This window comes from Harpia harpyja, chromosome W (assembly GCF_026419915.1).
Source record: "Harpia harpyja isolate bHarHar1 chromosome W, bHarHar1 primary haplotype, whole genome shotgun sequence".
Taxonomy (NCBI): domain Eukaryota; kingdom Metazoa; phylum Chordata; class Aves; order Accipitriformes; family Accipitridae; genus Harpia; species Harpia harpyja.
Window position 1 is genome coordinate 9,837,924 of NC_068968.1, and position 21,340 is coordinate 9,859,263.

The 21,340-nt window shown below is 42.7% G+C and overlaps 1 protein-coding gene across 11 annotated transcripts in view; it reads right to left on the bottom strand.

Annotated features, from left to right (window-relative positions):
- The window catches only part of LOC128136076 (protein Hook homolog 3-like), a 130,575-nt gene extending 111,066 nt beyond the window's left edge, over positions 1 to 19,509 (bottom strand). For 2 of the 11 annotated variants that reach the window (XM_052775177.1, XM_052775171.1), the window contains exons 1-4: positions 19,299 to 19,509; positions 18,087 to 18,166; positions 13,175 to 13,269; positions 8,522 to 8,607 (exon numbers count right to left, since the gene is read on the bottom strand). In XM_052775177.1, the coding sequence (XP_052631137.1) occupies positions 8,522 to 8,581 (60 nt within the window). In that variant the 5' untranslated portion in view covers positions 8,582 to 8,607; positions 13,175 to 13,269; positions 18,087 to 18,166; positions 19,299 to 19,509. Of the gene's footprint in view, positions 1 to 8,521; positions 8,608 to 13,137; positions 13,270 to 17,970; positions 18,167 to 19,298 lie in introns of all 11 variants that reach the window. The other 9 variants (XM_052775174.1, XM_052775169.1, XM_052775175.1 and 6 more) reach the window with 5 other exon arrangements.
- Between the last annotated feature and the right edge of the window lie 1,831 nt (positions 19,510 to 21,340).

Genomic DNA, 21,340 nt, shown 5'->3' on the forward strand with positions numbered 1-21,340 from the left:
GTATTGGCTTTGTGTGGCAAGGTTTTGGTAGCGGGGGGGGTTACAGGGGTGGCTTCTGTAAGAAGCTGCTGGAAGCTTCCACTGTGTTTGAGAGAGCCAATACCAGCCGGCTCTAAGACGGACCTGCCACCAGCCAAGGCCGAGCCAATCAGTGATAGTGGTAATGCCTCTGGGATAACATTTTTAAGAAGGGAAAAAAGTTGGGACGGAGGAAAAAATGGCAGTTGGAGAGAGGAGTGAGAACATGTAAGAGAAACAACCCTGCAGACACCAAGGTCAGTGAAGAAGGAGGGGGAGGAGATGCTCCAGGTGCCGGAGCAGAGATTCCCCTGCAGCCCATGGTGAAGACCATGGTGAGGCAGGCTGTCCCCCTGCAGCCCATGGAGGTCCACGGTGGAGCAGATATCCACCTGCAGCCCGTGGAGGACCCCACGCCGGAGCAGGTGGGTGCCCAAAGGAGGCTGTGACCCCATGGGAAGCCCGCACTGGAGCAGGATCCTGGCAGGACCTGTGGATCTGTGGAGAGAGGAGCCCACGCTGGAGCAGGTTTTCTGGCAGGACTTGTGACCCCGTGGGGGACCCACACTGGAGCAGTGTGCTCCTGAAGGACTGCACGCCATGGAAAGGACCCATGCTGGAGCAGTTCGTGAAGAACTGCAGCCCGTGGGAAGGACCCACATTGGAGAAGTTCGTGGAGGACTGTCTCCCGTGGGAGGGACCCCACGGTGGAGCAGGGGAAGAGTGTGAGGAGTCCTGCCCCTGAGGAGGATGAAGCGGCAGAAAATAACATGTGATGAACTGACCGTAAACCCCATTCCCCATCCCCCTGTGCCGCTGGGGGGTTGGTAGAGAATCCGGGAGTGAAGTTGTGCCCGGGAAGAAGGGAGGGGTGGAGGGAAGGTGTTCTGAGATGTGGTTTTATTTCTCATTACCCTACTCTGGTTGATTGGTAATAAATTGAGTTAATTTTCCCCAAACTGAGTCTGTTTTGCCCGCATTCTTGATGGTAATTGGTGAGTGATCTCTCCTGTCCTTATCTTGACCCACAAGCTCTTTGTTATATTTTCTCTCCCCTGTCCAGCTGAGAAGGAGGGGGAGTGATAGAACGGCTTCGATGGGCACCTGGCGTCCAGCCAGGGTTAACCCATCACAGACCAATATTGGCAGCATAGACAGGCTGCTGACCCCCTGACACCCTACCCTTTTACCAACATCGTCAGTGTAAGGCAGGATGCCACCCACATTCCATGTAAGGTATGATTCTCTCAAATCACACTGCCATTGGTGAAGCCAAGGGGTGGCGTGACTCTTACCCATATTCAAAAGGCATTTGCACGATTGGCTGTTGCTGCCAGATGACCCGGACAGCAAGTGTCCCTGGCAGTCCACCAGAGCCATGGCATTGCTTATGATCCTGTGTTTGCTATCAGTGATTGGGTGAGTCGCCATATGGGTGCGTCATTGCTCCTCTTTCTTACTGCCTCAATAAAACTTTGTTTTATAACATGTTGTCAGACTCCATTACTGTTCGGACCACACCTCCCACAAACAGACCAATGCCCAGGCAGTCTCTGAGCAACAGCTACTTTGGAAAACCAAACCCCCATTTTTTATTGCTGAGCATGACATTATATGGCATGGAATATCTCTTTGGTCAATTCAGGTCAGCTGTCTCAGCTGTGTCGCCTCCCCACCTCTTGCCCACCCCCAGCCTACTTGCTGGGCTGGGGCAGAGTGGGAAAAAGGGAAAGCCTTGACACTGCAAACACTGTTCAGCAATATCCAAAACATTGGTGTGTTATCAACACTATTTTAGTCACAAATCCAAAGCACAGCACCATATGGGCTGCTATGAAGAAAGTTACCTCCATCCCAGCCCAGACCCAGTACAGTTATGAAATTCCTGATGCACTGAAAAGTCATCAGAAATCTCTTCCCCTCCCCAATGCAATTAATGTTATCAGCCTCAATGAACACACATTGGTGGAGGACCTTAAATTGGAGGCAGCTGTACTGAGTGACAAACACACACACACACACAAAACCCCCGAAACATCAGGAAACATCATTTACAGAAGTAGCAGTTTGCCTTTCTCAATGGAATAAAAGAATCAATTTTTAAGTTGATTTTGACTCCAGTGTCCATTCTAAATTTGTCTTTAAGATGCACTTGCTGAAGGGTTGGAAGAGTAAGGTGAAAAAACTCTCAGTTCTTCATTGAAGATGACACCTGTAAGTCACAAACTACATGCCTATGATCCAGGCTCCATTCCCTTACTTATAGTAATCTTTTGCTTTTAGGCCTAATTTATTCTTCACTATTAAACATTAATGCATGACTTCTGAATAACTTCTAGCACCCACCTGCCTTGCTGTTATGCATTTCTACTTATGTGTCAACTTTCTTCTACTTAGTGCCCCTTCTTGAGACAGGGAGGGAACCAGGGCTGCTGATACAGAAGACGATGACTAACTCTGTTCTATTCTAACTCCTTTTATTTGCCTGAACACTCTTGCCTTACTTGAATAAGTATCCTTTCTGTAGTACTTGTTTGAAGTAGCAAAATGGAGAACTTAACTAATTCCAAATTTGTTTTTCAAATTCTTAATAGTAATGAATACTTTCTCTTTGTATCCTCTTGTTATGGGTTTGTGTGGTGTAGTTTTTTTGGTAGCGGGGGAGGGGGCTGCAGGGGTGGCTCCTGTGAGAAGCTGCTAGAAGCTCCCCTGGCTCCAAGTCGGACCCGCCTCTGGCCCAGGCCGACCCAATCAGTGACGGTGGTAGCGCCTCTGGGATATCATATTTAAGAAGGGGAACAGGCAGTGAGTAGGGGGATTGGAATGTGAGAGGAACACCTATGCAGATACCGAGATCAGTGAAGAAGGAGGGGGAGGAGGGGCGCCAGAGGAGGTGATGCCCCTGCTGATAGCATATGTCCATACATTCTGTATGGTATGTCTAAGTATTTTGATGGTTTTAATATTTTGTACCAGCCGTGGAAACTGGTTTGCTGCTAGATGACTGTAAAGGTGAGATTTGGTAAATAATTATTAGAAATCTTATACTAACACTGTGATTGAAACAATAGGCAAAAGTGTAGCCAAGTAATTAACTAGTAGAGGTAGTTACTCATAAATTTTGCAGTTCTTTGCTCTTATGACTGGATGTTCCTGTACATTAGATAAGAATAATATTGAAACTGACCATATGTGACTGAAACCATGTTAAGCTCCAAGATCAAAGAACAAGGATGACAAACAAAGACTTGAAGGTCAGCCAACAGAATTTCAAATGGGTCGGTGGTCGCAAAAGCAGCTCTTCGAGTCAAATGAAAAACCATTGCGCATGATCGGATGTGAGCAGTACTATGATAATCAGTTACAATAATTTTTATGTATATGTATACTAATCTGATTAATATGTAATTAGTTACTCCATATAACCTGTTTGTGCTGAAGCTGTGGCATGCATGCTAGGTGGAATTATCCCCTGTGCATCCAGCGCTGCAATAAAGAATGCCTGCTTTCTAAAACTCCAAAACGAGTCTTAGAGAGTATTCCTTTACAGGCTGTGAATTTCAGTATCACTGCAGCCCATGGTGAGACAGCAGGCTGTTCCCCTGCAGCCCATGGAGATGAACAGTGGAGTGGAGGCCCCTGAAGATGGCCGTGACTCCATGGGAAAGCCCGCACTGGAGCAGCCTGTGACTGAAGATCGGCCCACGGAAAGGACCCACACCAGGGAAGTTTGTGAGGAACTGAAGCCCGTGGAAAGGACTCACGTTGGAGAAGCTCGTGAAGGACTGTCTCCTGTGGGAGGGACCCCACGGTGGAGCAGGGGACGAGTGAGGAGCCCTCCCCCTGAGGAGGAAGGAGCGGCAGAGACAATGTGTGGCGAGCTGACCCCAACCCCCATCCCCTGTTCCCCTGTGCTTCTGGGGGGAGGAGGTAGAGAGAACTGGGAGTGGAGTTGAGCCGGGAAGGAGGGAGGGGTGGGGGGAAGGTGTTCTAAGGTTTGGGTTTACTTCCTAATATCCTTGTTTTGATTTGATTTGATTTGATTTGTAGTAAATTAAATTGATTTTGTTTCTTCCCCAAGTTGAGCCTGTCTTTTGCCCGTGACCATAAGTGGTGAGTGATCCCTCCCTGTCCTTATCTCGACCCACAAGCCTGCCTTTATATTTTCTCCTCATCCCACCGTGGCCGGGGCGGGGGGAGTGAGCGAGTGGCTGCGTGGTGCTTTGTTACCAGCTGGACTGAAACCATGACATCTCTGCAATGGCTTTGTCTATTGGCTCCCTATCAGTTTTTTAAACCAACTATTTAGACCAAACATAGTCACCACATCTATGCGCCCACCTTTCACAGTCAGAGACACAGCTGTCTATTGGTTTTGCTACCCTTGATAGCTACATCAATGATCCACTGGAGGTATCCACTACTACTACAAAAAGAGAAGCAATCATATTTTTCCTTAGAAATCATGCATACCTTATCATTGTTTTAGAATTCTAATATCAACTCGTTGCTGCAATTCCTTTGCTCCAAAGCTTTTCTCAATAGAAATACAGTCCAGGTTATTGTTATCAATCAATATCTTCATTACACAAGCATGCAAAGTGGTAAATCTGTATTAGAGTTGACATTGGTTAAGATTGCCAAAGAGTTATTTTGTTAGGCTCAATTTATTGCATGAGACAGCAGAAGACTTGCAATTGCTTAGCTGATCTTTACTTAAACTTCTCTAGATACACTGACAAAGTCAAGCTAACATTCAATATCAATGTGACAATTGCTAAGGGAAAAATAAAATTCAAGTGCTACTACAAAACCACAATATTCACATGGTACATACTTTTCTTTTTAAGAAATCACTTGAAATCACAGTTGAAAACAGTATTTCAGAGTAGATTTCCTTGCTTACTTGGAGGGGGGCACAGCATCCCAAGTCACCAGTAACAGGTTAAAAGTTAAAAATACTATCAGTAAGATTACTGAGGTCTGTTATTCAAGCTTTATTTTGGTATACAATCCAGGCATAGTATTTTTTTTTAGATCCCAATTCTGACCAGTCATTGAACTAGTCAGTTTAAAAAAGCTAACAGAAAAACAATGACACTTATCAATTGCTGACATGTCATGAAGTAAATGGGAATTGCACTCTATGAGGAAAACTGCACAAGTTGATGACTGATGAACATCCAAACTCAATAGGCCACAATCATGTTTTTCTCTACCAAGTGCTCCAACAAATAATTTACAGATAATTTTGATAAAAATCTTGACTTCTTATAGAATTTACTAAACTTGCTTACCATCTGTGTGATAAACTTCTCTTCTACTTTAGCAGGTAAGAGAGGAAGAATTTTACAATCTTGAAGAAAGAAACAGCATCCAATTTCTTATTAGACTTGTAACACTGATAGTCACATTTCAGAAAACTTAAGAATATGCTATTTTAAATGTTGGATTATAACTACCATTTCTATCTTTTGTCTTCTTTTATGTCAACACAAAATACTTGAAGATTTTTCACTTATTCTAAAGCAGCCAGGACTGCTGACATTATTTGCAATTGCAAAGATTCCCTTAAAGTAAAGTATACAGAGGACAGCATTTATTATTTTTATAAATAATTGATGCTTCACTTTCTTCACAGGAGAACTTATGTGAGAAATCTCCAGATGACTGTATTTGTTCTTTCAGTAAAATAACTGTTTCTTCAGAACGTCAATTAAAAAAATCCATCTTTTTTCCACTACTAAGCTATTGGACTTATTTGAGTTTCCTACAACAGATACATTTCTCTCTTACCTGAAACTTCTTCTAATGAAAGGTTAAAAAAACCTCTCTCTGAAAACAGGTAGTTCTAGATATATATTAACTACTTATTAACTACTATGCTTATCTATAGTCCCCCAGAAGCCAAAACACTGTGGACAGTGTCACAGTTAGACAGCTAATACACTTGAACATAAGCATTTCAAAACATTTCATTCTCAAATTCAGACAGTATACAGAAACATCCTAGACTATACTGGCATGCTGTTTTTAATCAAAATTTATTATTATCCAGCATAATAGTGATTTCCCCTTTAATCTAAGAATGTAATGTCCTTGCACACCACTAAAATTACATTATCAAAACAAAGCCATTCAGCTTATAGAATCATAGAATAATTAAGATTGGAAGAGGCCCCTCAAAATCACACTCAAAGCAGGGGCAGCTACAGCAAGGGAAGCTCTCTAGGCAACCAGTTCCAATGTTCAAATCACCCTCACAATAAAAAGGTATTTTCTAATCTTTAAATAGAATTTCCTGTATTCCAATTTCTGCATTTCAATTTGTGCCCATTGCCTCATCTCCTGTCAGTGGGCATCACTGAGAAGAGTCTGGCTCCCTCTTTTTCAATCCTTCTTGTCTGTCTGGAAATGGTTTCCAGGATTAGCTACTCCAGCACCTTCCCAGGGATCAAGGTGAGGCTAATTGGCCTGTAGTTCCCTGGGTCTCCCTTCTTGAAGGCAGGGGTGACATTTGCTTTCCTCCAGTCCTCAGGAACTTCTCCCAATCACCACAACCTTTCAAAGACCAATCAAGAGTAGCCTCACAATGACATCGGCCAGCTTCATTAGCACTCATGCATGCATCCCATCAGGTCCCATGGACTTCTGTGCGTTCAACTTGTTTAAATGTTCTATAACCTAATCCTCCTCCACCAAGGACAAGTCTTCTTTGCTCCAGACTTTCCCTCTGGTTTCAGTAGCTGTGATTCCTGAAGGCTGGTCTTGCCAGGTGTCCTGGTTTCAGCTGGGATAGAGTTAATTGTCTTCCTAGTAGCTGGTACAGTGCTATGGTTTTGAGTTCAGTATGAGAAGAATGTTGATAACACACTGATGTTTTCAGTTGTTGCTAAGTAATGTTTAGTCTGAAGTCAAGGATTTTTCAGCTTCTCATGCTCAGCCAACAAGAAGGCTGGAGGGGCACAAGAAGTTGGGAGGGGACACAGCCAGGGCAGCTGACCCAAACTGGCCAAAGGGGTATTCCATACCATGTGACATCCCATCTAGTATATAAACTGGGGGGAGTGGGGGTGGGGGGATCGCCGCTCGGGGACTAACTGGGCATTGGTTAGCGGGTGGTGAGCAATTGCATTGTGCATCACTTGTATATTCCAATCCTTTTATTATTACTATTGTCATTTTATTAGTGTTATCATTATCATTATTAGTTTCTTCTTTTCTGCTCTATTAAACCGTTCTTATCTCAACCCACGAGTTTTACTTCTTTTTCCCGATTCTCTCCCCCATCCCACTGGGTGGGGGGGAAGTGAGTGAGCGGCTGCGTGGTGTTTAGTTGCTGGCTGGGGTTAAACCATGACACCAGGAAAGACTGAGGTGAAGGTAGCATTGAGTACCTCAGCCTTTTCCATGCCATTTGTCATCAAGTCCCCTACCCCATTCAGCAGTGGGCCCATGTTTTCCCTAGAATCCCTTTTGCTGTTCCTGTACTTGTAGAATCCTTTCTTGTTACCCTTCACGTGCCTTGCCAGATTCAACTCCAGGTGGGCTTTGGCTTTCCTAACCCCATTCCTGAACACTCAAACAGTGACTCTGTATTCCTCCTGGGTCTCCTTTCCCTGCTACCACTTCTTATGCTTGAGTTTAGTCAGGAGCTCCTTGTTCATCCATGCAGGCCTCCTGCCACCATTCCTTGATTTCGTGCTTGTTGGGATGGGCCATTCTTGAGCTTGGATGAGGTGATTCTTGAAAAAAAATCAACGAGCTCTCCTAGACCCCTCTTCTCTCCAGGGTCTTATTCCATGGGATTCTTCCAAGCAGATCCCTGAAGAGGTCAAAATCTGCTCTCCCGAAGTCCAGGGTTGTGATCCTGTTTTTTGCCTTGCTCCCTTCTCACAGAAGTTTTATTGTTTGATCCAGACTCCCCATGCTGCCCTGCTAATACAACTAAGACATGACCTGGAAAGACTAACTCCAGTTTCAGAGTTATTTTTGATGCCTGTTCAGTATTTGCGCTCCCCTTTAACACTCATAAAAATGATAGCAAAAGTATGAGCAGTAACACAGAAAATTTTAACAGCTTCATCTTTTCTATCTACTTCAATTCTAACATGTGATACAGTGTACTATAACTTCAAACACCGCCCCAAGCTAATAACTTACCTTGCACTGGTTTCAAATGTTTAAGATGAAATTTAAGTTTTGTGAACATATAAGCTCAGTTTTAACCCAATTTACTTTTCAATAAAATTAGCACTAGATAAACACCTTGTCCAAGTACTATTTTTTTAGGCTTATATTAACTGCTGTTAAAATAATTATCTGAAAGTTGGAGAAAAAAGTAGTACCCATATTCCAGATTAAAAGCACTGGCTAAACATAGTTTAGTTGAGTACTTATTAAATACTGGCCCAATTTGAAATAAGAAAATATACTCAAATTCAGACAAATGTACAAGTGATAAACTTATGCACCAAAAATCACAAAACAAATTTGCTCTTACATCTTTTGGAGCACCTGAGCCATCACAACCCCATTCGTTAAGTCCTCCACAGTCTGGCATGGTGTTTCAATGTTAAATGTCTGGATCTGAAGAGGAAGGGGAAAAAAAAGAAGTTATTTTCTTTTTTTACTTTTGAAAACCTTTTGGTGCTTATTTTATTTGCTGTTGTTACTTAGAATAAAAAAGTACACATTTATTGTATGAGTAGAGAGGTAGAAAGTTTTAGATTGAATGGCAATCAGTAAAACAAACTGGAGACATTGCTTAATAGCTTTATTTTTGCAACCAAAACCATTGCAAACTCAACTACACTCAACTATAGCATATTTCTAACAAAGGGATTTCTGAAAGCATTTTTTAACACACTGAAAAAAGTTGGAAGTCAATGAGACTTCTCTTCTCCCATTTAAGCATTCTGAAAATCCCACTTTCTCAACGCAATGTACATAAGCGAACTGGTTCAAAAATAACCAAAATAAAAAATAAAAACAAAACAACACAACATTGATCACTCAGAGCTCCTACATGTTCCAGAGAGACGTACTCCAAACCTAACTCCTCTATAATATGAGATGGAAAAGAGCATAATTCTTTGAGTACTATCAGGTCTTTACACTACTACTTTTCCAAATATTTTGAAACACTCAATTATTACCATAACAGACATTAAGGGCTGTATACAGAAGAGTTTCTGGTCTGTAGATGGAGGTTAAGATACAAGATGCAAGCACTGCTAATTCAGAAGCATGGAAAGAGAATGTCAAGGATCATGTATACATGATGACCTGGGGCCTGATGGGATGCACCCATGAGTGCTGAGGGAGCTGGCAGATGTCATTGCAAGGCCACTCTCAAAAATCTTTGATCGATCATGGTGACTGGGAGAGGTGCCTGAGGACTGGAGGAAAGCAAATGTCACTCCTATCTTCAAGAAGGACAGGAAGGAGGACCCAGGGAACTACGGGCTGCTCAGCCGTGCCTCCATCCCCAGTGTCCTGGTTTCAGCTGGGATAGAGTTAATTGTCTTCCTAGTAGCTGGTACAGTGCTATGGTTTTGAGTTTGGTATGAGAAGAATGTTGATAACACTGATGTTTTCAGTTGTTGCTAAGTAACGTTTAGTCTGAAGTCAAGGATTTTTCAGCTTCTCATGCCCAGCCAACAAGAAGGCTGGAGGGGCACAAGGAGTTGGGAGGGGACACAGCCAGGGCAGCTGACCCAAACTGGCCAAAGGGGTATTCCATACCATGTGACATCACATCTAGTATATAAACTGGGGGGGGGTGGGGGTGGGGGGATCGCCGCTCGGGGACTAACTGGACATCGGTCGGCAGGTGGTGAGCAATTGCATTGTGCATCACTTGTATATTCCAATCCTTTTATTATTACTATTGTCATTTTATTAGTGTTATCATTATCATTATTAGTTTCTTCTTTTCTGCTCTATTAAACCGTTCTTATCTCAACCCACGAGTTTTACTTCTTTTTCCCGATTCTCTCCCCCATCCCACTGGGTGGGGAAGGGAAGTGAGTGAGTGGCTGCATGGTGCTTAATTGCTGGCTGAGGTTAAACCATGACACCTGGGAAGGCGATGGAGCAGCTAATCCTGGAAACCATTTCCAGGCACATTAAAGACATAAAAATCATCAAGAGTAGTTAGCATGGCTTCAGGGTATTTATATAACAAAAAAACAATAGAGCAATTGTGATGATAAAATGAAAATACAGTATACAATATGGAATTTTTTAATAGCCTGAGCCTAAATCAACACTTCTTTCTGAGCTTTCATCTACTTAATCATACTTTGAAATAATTTGTCCAAATTCCTTTTCTTATTCTCTTTAAAAAAAGATCATTGGCAATATTGTCAATTGCAAATATACTACAACTTTGTTTATGCACATTCAGGTTTTTTAGGACACATACATACACACCTCACCAAGCAGTGATGAATTTCAGAAACACCACAGAAAAAAACTGTTTTAAAACCAGAAACATATCACAGAACAAAATATTGAGAACAGAGTTTACAAGAGGTGAAACACTAGTTTACCCTTCGGAGCATCAAATTCTAAAACCCTATATCTCTACTTGCCCAGTATCAAAAAAATATAATATATATGTCAAATAATATAATTGTATAAACGCATTCTCAAAAAAAACCAAAAAACAAACCCACAACCAGTGTTAGTCTTCTACAAGGCTCTTGAGGAAATCTAGATAACAACATAACCCAAAGAATAATACCACTGTGGGGCAGTCTGTAAGGCCTCTTCCTGGTAACAAGGCCTGGATAACAACCACTGATAAGATAGGGATGTGAGTGTAAGGGTGGGTGTGAATGGGACACCCATAACTGTCTGAGAGGGCATTTGCCCCAAACTGATAACAATGAAGAGGATGATGACCATCAGCTGGATTAAACAGTAACCAGGGAATTACAAAAGAGACTTGGCAGGAAGTGGGGCGGGGGGGGGTGGTCAGCTTAAAAAAAGAAGTAGAAAAGAAGCAGTAAAATTTTGCAAATGTGGAAAAAGAAATGGCAACAGAGAAACAGTGAAACTGGGTTTGATGCTGCCAGAAGTGGCCCTGCTGGCATCGCAACCTCCACCTAGGCCTAGCAAAGCAGCCTCCTCCCTCATGAATAGCCTGCATCCAGCTACTGGGCTGGCAGTACAGGGTGCACCAAGTAGGGGTCCACCCCTCAGGGGTGCAAAGGTGACCTCTTGGGGGGCTTTCTCACTGGCATGTGCATTAGCAGATTGTAGGGAGCAGCATGGGCACACCTAAAGCTGCGGCACCCACATGTTCCACGTGAGGGGTGTGCAAGTAGGGTTACCCACACTACCAGAAGGGGAGGTATGCTTGTTTGTTACCCTACACTGCCTTGGGGGAGGAGGGGGGGGGGTGTTAACTCTGTGTGTGCATGTGTGATTAGTTTAGGAGTAGCAACAGAAGCATATTTAGAAATATGTAGGTGTTTATTAACATTTTGTAGGTGTTTAATATTGTGGTTTATCTGTTGTATTATTGATATGAATTCTGAATATATAGTTCAGTCATTGCTGTTTAATCATGTATTGTTAATAAATCAATAAAACACTTTGATCCTCATTTCATTTAAATCATGTGAGTTGAAAAGCTTTTCCCTGCAACAATCCAAAAAGTTTAGTCTATCAAAAATAATGCAACTATTCTCTAAAAGCAGACATTGGTTTATGTGGCAGAATAGCATTCAAACCCATGAAGAAAACCATTGTTATCACAGATGAAGACTACCAGATTACTGGAAAACTGAACAGCACCAGAAAAGTACGCCCCATTTAACCCCTATTTAAACAATGTTTGACATGCAAAGGTGTATAGTTTTTATTTGACAGCATAAGGCAAAACAAAGTCCTTTAACTTCTTGGATAGGGTTTGGAGAAGAAAGCTTAAAAGGCTAGTAGTTCAGATTTAAACACATTTCAAACATTATGTTAAAAAGCATAGATGAACACAGATAACAGTTGTGCCCATGCAGAATAAAGAAGTCATTTGAAGCCCAGAACTCCACCTTCTTGCAGGTATAGCTTAGAACTCCACCTTCTTGCAGGTATAGCTTAGATGAAAAGCACCAACTTCATTGACAGATGGAATAAAGAACTCTTCCCCAAAGGTATTGTGGTGGGTTAACCTTGGCTAAGGGCCAAATGCCCACCCAACCACTCACTCACTCCCCCTCCTCAGCAGGACATGGGGAGAAACTAGGATGAGAAAGCTCGTGGGTTGAGATAAAGACAAGGAGATTGCTTACCAATTACGGTCACAGGCAAAACAGACTCAAATTGGGGAAAATTAATTTAATTTAATTTAATTTATTGCCAATTAAAATAGATTCAGGTCATGAGAAACAAAGACGAACATTAAAACACCTTTCCTCCCCCCTTTCTCATGCCCAGCTTTACTTCTTCACTCAGACTCCTCCTCCCCCCCCAAGCAGCACAGTACATAACAGTTTCTCTCTGCCGCTCCTTCCCTCTCATACTTTTCCCCATAATAAAGCTAAGAATACCTTCTTGCCTGTGGCAATCTCCCTCAAAGCTTTATCTTATGTAACCCTAGAACAGAGGAAAGGCTATGCCCCATTAAATGCTCTGCAACTCTGAAATATGCAAAATACACTTTAATTTCCCAGATCTTCTAATACACCAGAAACATAAACAGTGTGAATACACACTTGCTGTCCAACTTAGATATCTAAATTCAGTTCCCAGACAGTCTTAGCTCCCAACAGTCAATGAGACCTCCACAAAGAATATACAGTACTAGTCAGAAGCTTAGTTAGATGGCACAAATAATACCCATGAGCTCCTTGGTGCAGATAAGATATCACCCTCAGAAGAAAAAATGAAAACCTACAACTTTGTGGTTGGTGATCAATGACTAGAACAAAGAGGCTTAGCTAGTCTCCTGCAATCCTGTCATTCACAAGAAACCAAAACAGGTGTTTAAAGTATAGGCTACACAGGAGACACACAAAGACCAAAAGTACTATAGCATAAAAAGTAAGGAAGTAACTGAAGAGGAAAGGAAAAACATAGCTTAACTAGTGAATTCCAGCAACTTTGACTTACTTCACAAAGGGACCTTACAAAAAAAATTCACAAGTACCCTTCTTGAAGGATCAAAGTCTCTGTCAGGAGTTGCTCAGATGGCCTCTAGATCTCATATGAATGCAGGCAGATCCTTCCAGTTTGGAATAGGTACTGCATAGAAGACACAAATACCACACTGAGGAAGTTTTTCAGCCAAAAGGAAGAAAGTCAAATAGAATAGTAAGGATTGATACCACGTAAAGAGCTAGAATACTTTCAAAATGGAAGTAGCCAAAAGAGAGGCCTTGAACAGTATTTACAAAATGTCCACTTCATAGAGAGTTTTAACACCTCTACCAAGGAAATAAGCATCTAAATTCCTCTACCTGCAGAAAGTATTTTTATTTGGCCTTCAAGACAAGGAAAAAAGGAAAGTAGGTAACGTACAACTCAATGGAGGGAACATACAACAGAATAACATACAACAGTTACCATGACAGGGGAGGGACAGTTGCTGACATCTCCATTGCAATCTGCTACAGAAGACCAGCCAGCATTGACCTCTTTGAGGAATCCTGCTGATTAAACAGCAAGTGCTGAGCAACCTTCCCCAGTATTAGACCTTAGCTCTATGTTTGATAAAAATACTAAAAAACAACACATGCTAAAAACAACACACTGAAAAGCCTGCAGTCATCCTTATTTCAGATATGGGCATATTACAGTGCAACTGCCACATGCATGTATGAAAACTCTCCAAGGTCTTCAGACATGGCCAGAAGATATAATTGAGTTCAAAACACTCCTGATGCAACACCCACAGCAAAGAACCTCAGTGTCTGTACCTTGATCAGTCATAAGTTTTAAACAGAAACAGAAAAGATGCTGTGTACCTCCATTAGATACGCTGAAAGAATTTTAAAAACACAGCAGGTTTACTCCACAGCTACACTGTTCTAGACTGCTTTGGTTGCAGTGCTGTTTGGGTACCTATACTGTGTAGTCTCAGAAGAGGTTTTTGGGAAATTTTGTTTGGTAGGATACTAATTCTGCAATGACAGTGGGCTGCAAACACTGCTAAGGCTTAGAACAATCAATCCTGATATGTTAGTAGTTGGGCTCCAGTCCCTTGCTCAGTTTCACTCCAGTTGCTGCTACCCTGGCTGCCTCAAGAAGCACCATGGCAATCTGCTGAAAAAGCAGGAAACAAAAGCTCTCTCAGGTGTTTAAAACCCTGAAAAAAAATTATTCAGGAACATATAAAACAATGCTCTAAATCCAAGAGATAAATGAAATTGAGCAATGCCATAATAGAATCATAGAATGGTTGAGGTTGGAAGGGACCTCTGGAGGTCACCATGTCCAATTCCCCTGCTCAAGCAGGGCCACCTAGGGCTGACTGCCCAGGACCATGTCCAGATGGCTTTTGAACATCTCTAATGAGGGAGACTCCATAACCTCTCTGGGCAACCCCTTCCAGTGCTCGGTCATCCCCACAGTAAAAAAGTGTTTCCTGATTCTCAGACGGAACCTCCTGTGTTTTGATTTGTGCCCATTGCCTTGTCACTGGGCACCACTGAAAAGAGCCTGGCTCTGTCCTCTTTGTACCCTCCCTTCAGGTATTTATATACATCAATAAGATCCCCCCCTGAGCCTTCTCTCTAGAATAAACAGTCCCAGCTCTCTCAGCCTTTCCTCATAGGAGAGATGCTCCAGTCCCTTAATCATCTTTGTGGCCCTTTGTTGGAGTCTCTCCAGTATGTCCATGTCTCTCTTGTACTGGGAAGCCCAGAACTGGACACAGGACTCCAGGTGTGGCCTCACCAGTGCCGAGTAGAGGGGAAGGATCACCTCCCTTGATCTGCTAGCAACACTCCTCCTAATGCAGCCCAGGATACCTTTTGCCCTCTTTGCGGCAAGGGCACATTGCTGTCTCATGTTCAACCTGGTGTCCACCAGCACCCCCAGGTCCTTTTCTGCCAAGCTGCTTTCCAGATGGGTGGCCACCAGCATGTACTGGTGCCTGGGGTTGTTCCTCCCCAGGTGCAGGGCTTTGCCCTTCCCCTTGTTGAACTTCATGAGGTTCCTGTCAGCCCATTTCTCCAGCCTGTCCAGGTCCCTCTAGATGACAGCATGACCCTCTGGCATATCAGCCACTCCTCCCAGTTTTGTGTCATCAGCAAACTTGCTGAGGGTACACTCTGCCCCATCATCCAGATCATTAATGAAGATGTTAATAGAATCACAGAATGGTTGAGACTATAACAGAACCCAAATAATAAACTTTAACATAACCCAAAACAGTGAGGGGAGTGTTAAAAAATAAAACCAAAACATTTATAGGTAAAGTGGCTTGCTCTGGTTTAAAGATATCAAATATAGTAATCTCAGGCATGCAATATATGAGACTTGAGGGATATTCTCATCCATCAAAAGCACAGGTTGTCACAGAGGAGCAATTTCAGGTCGCCAACATCAATGCCAGCAACACAGTTTAGGTTGAACAGTTTCTCAGACCTCTTTGCAAAGCCTCATCTCCTCAAAACATTGACAAACCAGTTGAAGTACTTTGTTATGGATGTGAATTGCTTTTACAAGCAATCCAGGAGGCTACACTAGTTCTTAAGAACAAACAATTTTTCTAGCACAATAGATCTCAGATGACCAGTCTTTGCTAAGTTGTAACAGCTCTTTTGCCATCTAAATGAGCAGTTTCCCAAGAATCATTATGGGACTTGAGGGAAGAGCCAGACAAAGTTTTATTTATTTATATTACCCATTTCACTTGAGACTAAAAAAACCTCAAGGTCTCTTTTGCAACTTTCATGTCTTGCAATTTAAGGGGAGATGCATCCCAGCTGATCAAGTGTAAAACCAGCTCAGCCAAAGCAGTTTTTAAATCCAGGTAGGGCCAGAATAAAAGCTAATTCTGAATAACTTTTTTTTTTTTAATTGAACTAAACCATTTTCAAAGCCACATTCACACAAAAATATTTAAATGGCTAAAATAGCAAAAAAATCACACATTCACCTAAGAAACACAACTGCGTTGACTAATTCTAATGCCATTTAAGAATTATTTACCAATATTTTTGCTAACCAAAAGCAGAAGAAGCTAGGTCAGCATGCAAAGAATAGGGGAAAAAATGTAAAGGGCATAGATTAGTTGGAATATGTAAATAAATGGCCTATGGGATGCTAGACTTCGGGGATCCTGCTTGGTCCATCTCTATGGACCACTCCTACAGAGATGGACAAGGATCCATCTGCACAGATGCAATTTCATAATCAAGGAATGTAAATACTTGTCCTGGTTTCAGCTGGGATAGAGTTAATTGTCTTCCTAGTAGCTGGTACAGTGCTATGTTTTGAGTTTGGTATGAGAAGAATGTTGATAACACACTGATGTTTTCAGTTGTTGCTAAGTAATGTTTAGTCTGAAGTCAAGGATTTTTCAGCTTCTCATGCCCAGCCAGCAAGAAGGCTGGAGGGGCACAAGAAGTTGGGAGGGGACACAGCCAGGGCAGCTGACCCAAACTGGCCAAAGGGGTATTCCATACCATGTGACATCACATCTAGTATATAAACTGGGGGGAGTGGGGGGATCGCCACTTTGGGACTAACTGGGCATTGGTCGGCGGGTGGTGAGCAATTGCATTGTGCATCACTTGTATATTCCAATCCTTTTATTATTACTATTGTCATTTTATTAGTGTTATCATTATCATTATTAGTTTCTTCTTTTCTGCTCTATTAAACCGTTCTTATCTCAACCCACGAGTTTTACTTCTTTTTCCCGATTCTCTCCCCCATCCCACTGGGTGGGGGGGAAGGGAGTGAGCGGCTGCGTGGTGCTTAGTTGCTGACTGGGGTTAAACCACAACATTACTATTGCTTAAGAATGATCACATGTCCAAGTACATAATTCCTACAGATGGACAATGCCATAGAGCAGAATTAACATTTCATACTTTCCCGTTCTTTCCTGTTCCTTGTCCCAAGGTGATTTTTTTTTTAATGGTTCAGATTTGTAAAAAAAGTTCAAAATTAACAATAAAGTTTACCACTGAACAAACTGATTGCCTCACCTTCAGATTTGAAACATGGCAGGGACAATCACTAGTTGGTTCCAATACTTTTCAGTGTCATTAAAAAAAAAAAAAAAATTCCTAAGAGTTCACAAGCAGATTTCATCTAGATATATTGGTCCTCATCCCCTCCACAAACAAGAACCATTATTTTATTTTACTTTACTTCATTTTTTATCAGCACTATCCCAACCTCTACTGGACCTGAGCACACACAGAAGTTGAGCAAGACAACAGTCCTTTAGAATACATATAGAGCATTGTTTCCTTTAGAATACATATAGAGCATTGTTTCATATAATATTTAGCTGTACAGAGAAGCCTCCCCTCCCCCAAAGAAGCCTTTGCTTCTAAATATGCATTTTGTTAGTCCTCTAGCTAGTTAGCAAATACTTTGTTATGAAATATTTTTTAGCATTTCTGCAATTTTATTTAAATTAGTTTAAAACCAAATTTGAACAGCATATTTTAAATAACTGTCAGACTATTTCTAGTCCTAAAATCTCTTTAAGAATTATTGAAACAGACTTTCATATAACAGCTTTGCTCTAACAATACAAAGATATTTTAATCAAACCTAAAACTGGATAAGAAGTAGGATCAATGGATCAGATCACTCTTAACAGACCACTACAATACAAGAGAAATAAATAATTACAATAGCTTACAAGGATATTGGTTGCATGCAGATGATGGGAAGCACAGAAAGAGTTAATTTGTAGGTTATTTGAAAAGTTATAGAGCCAAGAAGCAATTTGGGACTGGGAGGAATCGGGAAGCATACCTAAAACAACTAAAGCAGGAGCACATGGATGCTAGCAACACATAGCAACAGGTCTCTTTCTAGCACCCCCTTGTAAACCTTCCTTCCTTGTACCAGTCTTAAAACAAGCCTCTCACTTGGCTTTTCTTTCCCAGGGTTCATACACACGTATGCTTCCTCATGAAGCTCAGCAGTACTCTCATGTCTTCTCCAACATCTGCGGGGGAGGAGAGGGAAAAAAATCATAGAGAGCAAAAAGGAGGACAAATAACAACCTTGGTTAAGACACAAGAATTAGCAGGAATGCAAAGGAAAGAGAGACCCTGGTGCAGCTAGGGCATAATATAAACATCTCTTCCCATAAAATTCAGTCTTGTGTACATTCCAAGCTACCCACTCCCTTTTAACAGGTATTGGATGTCCCTTCCTTATCCACTTCGATTTTCACAGAGAAACCTAAATCATCATTTTCATACCCCCAATAATTTTCATGAAATTCACAGCTTACTCCAGCTCCCCCCTTTTACAGGCTAAGTTTCTAAAAGCCAAATGAGTTATTGTTGAGAATAAACAGAAATGTCCACAATTTCATATAGTATTTACTTGGCAATTTTCTTAATGTGTGTTTGGGAAGCCAATGATTCTAGACAGCTAAACCAGCAACTGCTAATGAAATGGCAGTTTCACAATTATGTTACAGTTACACAGGTACGTTCCATGTTTCAAAATGCAGAAGTAGCTGCAAACGCAGGTTCAATGTCCGGTAAGTTCTGGCTGTTCTGTGAGTAAAAGCACACCATGAAGCTACTGATGCATGCAGTCCAGGTCGAACGCAGACAACGGTTAGGAAACACAGCACAAGAACTTCGCAGCCACGAATAGGACAGGCACAAGACATGAGAGGCCGGGGACACACAATCAAAGCAATGGATAACAACTTGCCCACCAAGTCCAGGCACGCGACAGACTCTCCGACACACTGAAACCTGCTTAGTCCCGTGCAGGCGCGCGCGGGGAACAAGCTCCTTTGTTTTTCCCGGCAGAAGTAGAGTTAAGGCTATGGAGACCTCTACGTACGGAGGTTACGACTCCCCATCCCGCCCCGGGGCTTTGGTCAGGCGGGGCAGGTCCACTGGGGCTCCGCCGACCCCAGGAGGACTCAAACCCATCCGAGAGCGAGGGTGTGTCCTGGGACGCAGGGACTGTGGTGACGGACAGAGACCCCGGAGCCACCCGTAGAGCCGCGAAGAGGAAGACCGGAGACGGCGGACAGACGCGCACAGCAACGGATGCCTCCAGCCAGACTACCTTGCTCCAGGCGAGGCGGCCTGCTGGGCCCAGGCACTCACCCATGTAAGGAGGCTCTCCCCAAGCTCGGCCCGTTGTAGGCTTTCCACGTTGAACATAGTGGAGTACAGTGATCCTGCAGCCACCAAGGTAACTGTTATAGGCTAGATCAGTAGCCAAAGCGGTACTCGTCGCCTTTTCACCCCGTCTCAAGCCAGGCTGCAGTGCAGATACATCACTATGACCTACCAAAATCTGCCCGCTGGTTCCGCCTCCGTCACTGCTACTACGTCACGCTAACGAGGGCGGGGCTAAAACTAGCAATTCAGTTATTGCAGTACTCCACAGAGAGAGGGTTACTTATCGCTCTCCTTTTGGTACTTAGGGAAAGGGGAGTTGGTGGCTCGGGATGTGGTATTGTCCGCTCGTTTGTTCGGAGGGTGAATCTGTCTTTTTCTCCGTTTACTGGGAAACCATTTCTTTGGGCATGCGCCGTTTCTTTTTTTTCCGGTCGCAGGGGTAGGTTTGTCTGCTGTTCCAGGCAAGCCCTGCTACTGTGGAGGCACTCGCATTGCTCTGAGGGGGCCCTTGTGGGATTGGTGTCCCGGAGCACCAACATCCTGTCCCCAGGCAGTCTCTGAGCGCTGGTGGATTTCAGCTCTGCAGGGAAATGAAAGGGGTCTAGGCTCCTCAGGGAGGCCCCTAAAGGTGGATCGCACAGAGCACTCTACTCGCCACACTGTGCCAGGATGGCCTGGGCATCCTTGTGTTGACAAGTGCAAAAGGTGCACTGCTTGTGTCTGTATGCGCATTTCAGCTGAGACATTTATTGCATGCATATATTCTGCATAAGAGACCTTAGGAGGTCACTAGTGATATTTAACTGATATTGGAGCACATGCCTTAGCAAAGATGATGCTATGGTTACTTTTTCTTTTATAGAGTTTGCAATAGCAATTTTTGTTGATTAAAAAGTAAGTTCCTTAAGAGGGCTAGAAGTCCTCTGAAGAAGTCCTCCCCAGGTTGACTTCACTTGCCTTATCTCTCCTTTGCTGTAGTCCTACAGTCTGAATGCATAAGTAGGAACTGATTTAGTGGGTCTCTGACAGGTTGCTCATAGGGTTAGGAGGGAATCTGTGCTATAACCTAACTTCCAGTAATCTCCAACTTCAGTAATGTGGTTTTGTGAGGATACCGCGCCCCCAAAAAATTCACTTACTAGTAAGTAATATAGTTTGACATGTGGAAGGAGTAACCTTTAAAAGGAGATTTTTTTTTCTCATTTAAAAAAAGACATTAACTTTCTCTTAGTAAGATCCTGCTTATCCACCATTAGATCATGTTTGCTTTTCAAAAAGGGGGTGGGGTGGGTGGTGTAAGGGTATGTGGAACATGAGAGCATCTATTTTATTAAGGTTATCCAAACAAGAACCTTTTCAATGCAAAAGCAGATAATAAGTAAAGGGGGAAGCGATAAAGATCACACAGAGACACAAACCTGATAGACAAGGGATAAGAGACAATGCCAAAGACCAAAAGAAGTCTTCAATCACTGACTGATGGGATATTTGAGGGGGTCCTGTGGGACTATGCAAATCTTATTAAGGAATTTTTTAGGGGAAGGGGGTAGGGGAGGAACAAAGGGAGGAAATAGAAAGGAGGGGATATAAAAGGGCCAGTCACATGTAAACCGTGGCTGGTCAGTGCACTTGTCTGATGAGCCCTGTGCCTGAATGATTGAAATAACCAGGGAGCTGCTAAAGTCCTGTGTACAGTCCCCATCAGTTAATATTTAAAATAGGGAAACAATAACTAGACATGATTCAGGGTTTAGGAACTAACTACTAGACAATGGGGCTTTATGTTTATGTCAGAAAAGGTAATGGATTGTGGTCTGGTCAACAAACCTTGAAGAACCACTTGGAACTGCCAAGATCAGGGAAGAAATAGGCAAAAGGTAATTCCTACAGGGGGAGATCGTGGCCACCGACTCATTGACCACCTACTCAAATGATACCACCTACTCAAAAGAAGACAATGGAGGAAGAAGACAGAGTCTGCGCACTAATTTACATGAGGGGCAAAGAAGAAAGAAACAATCATT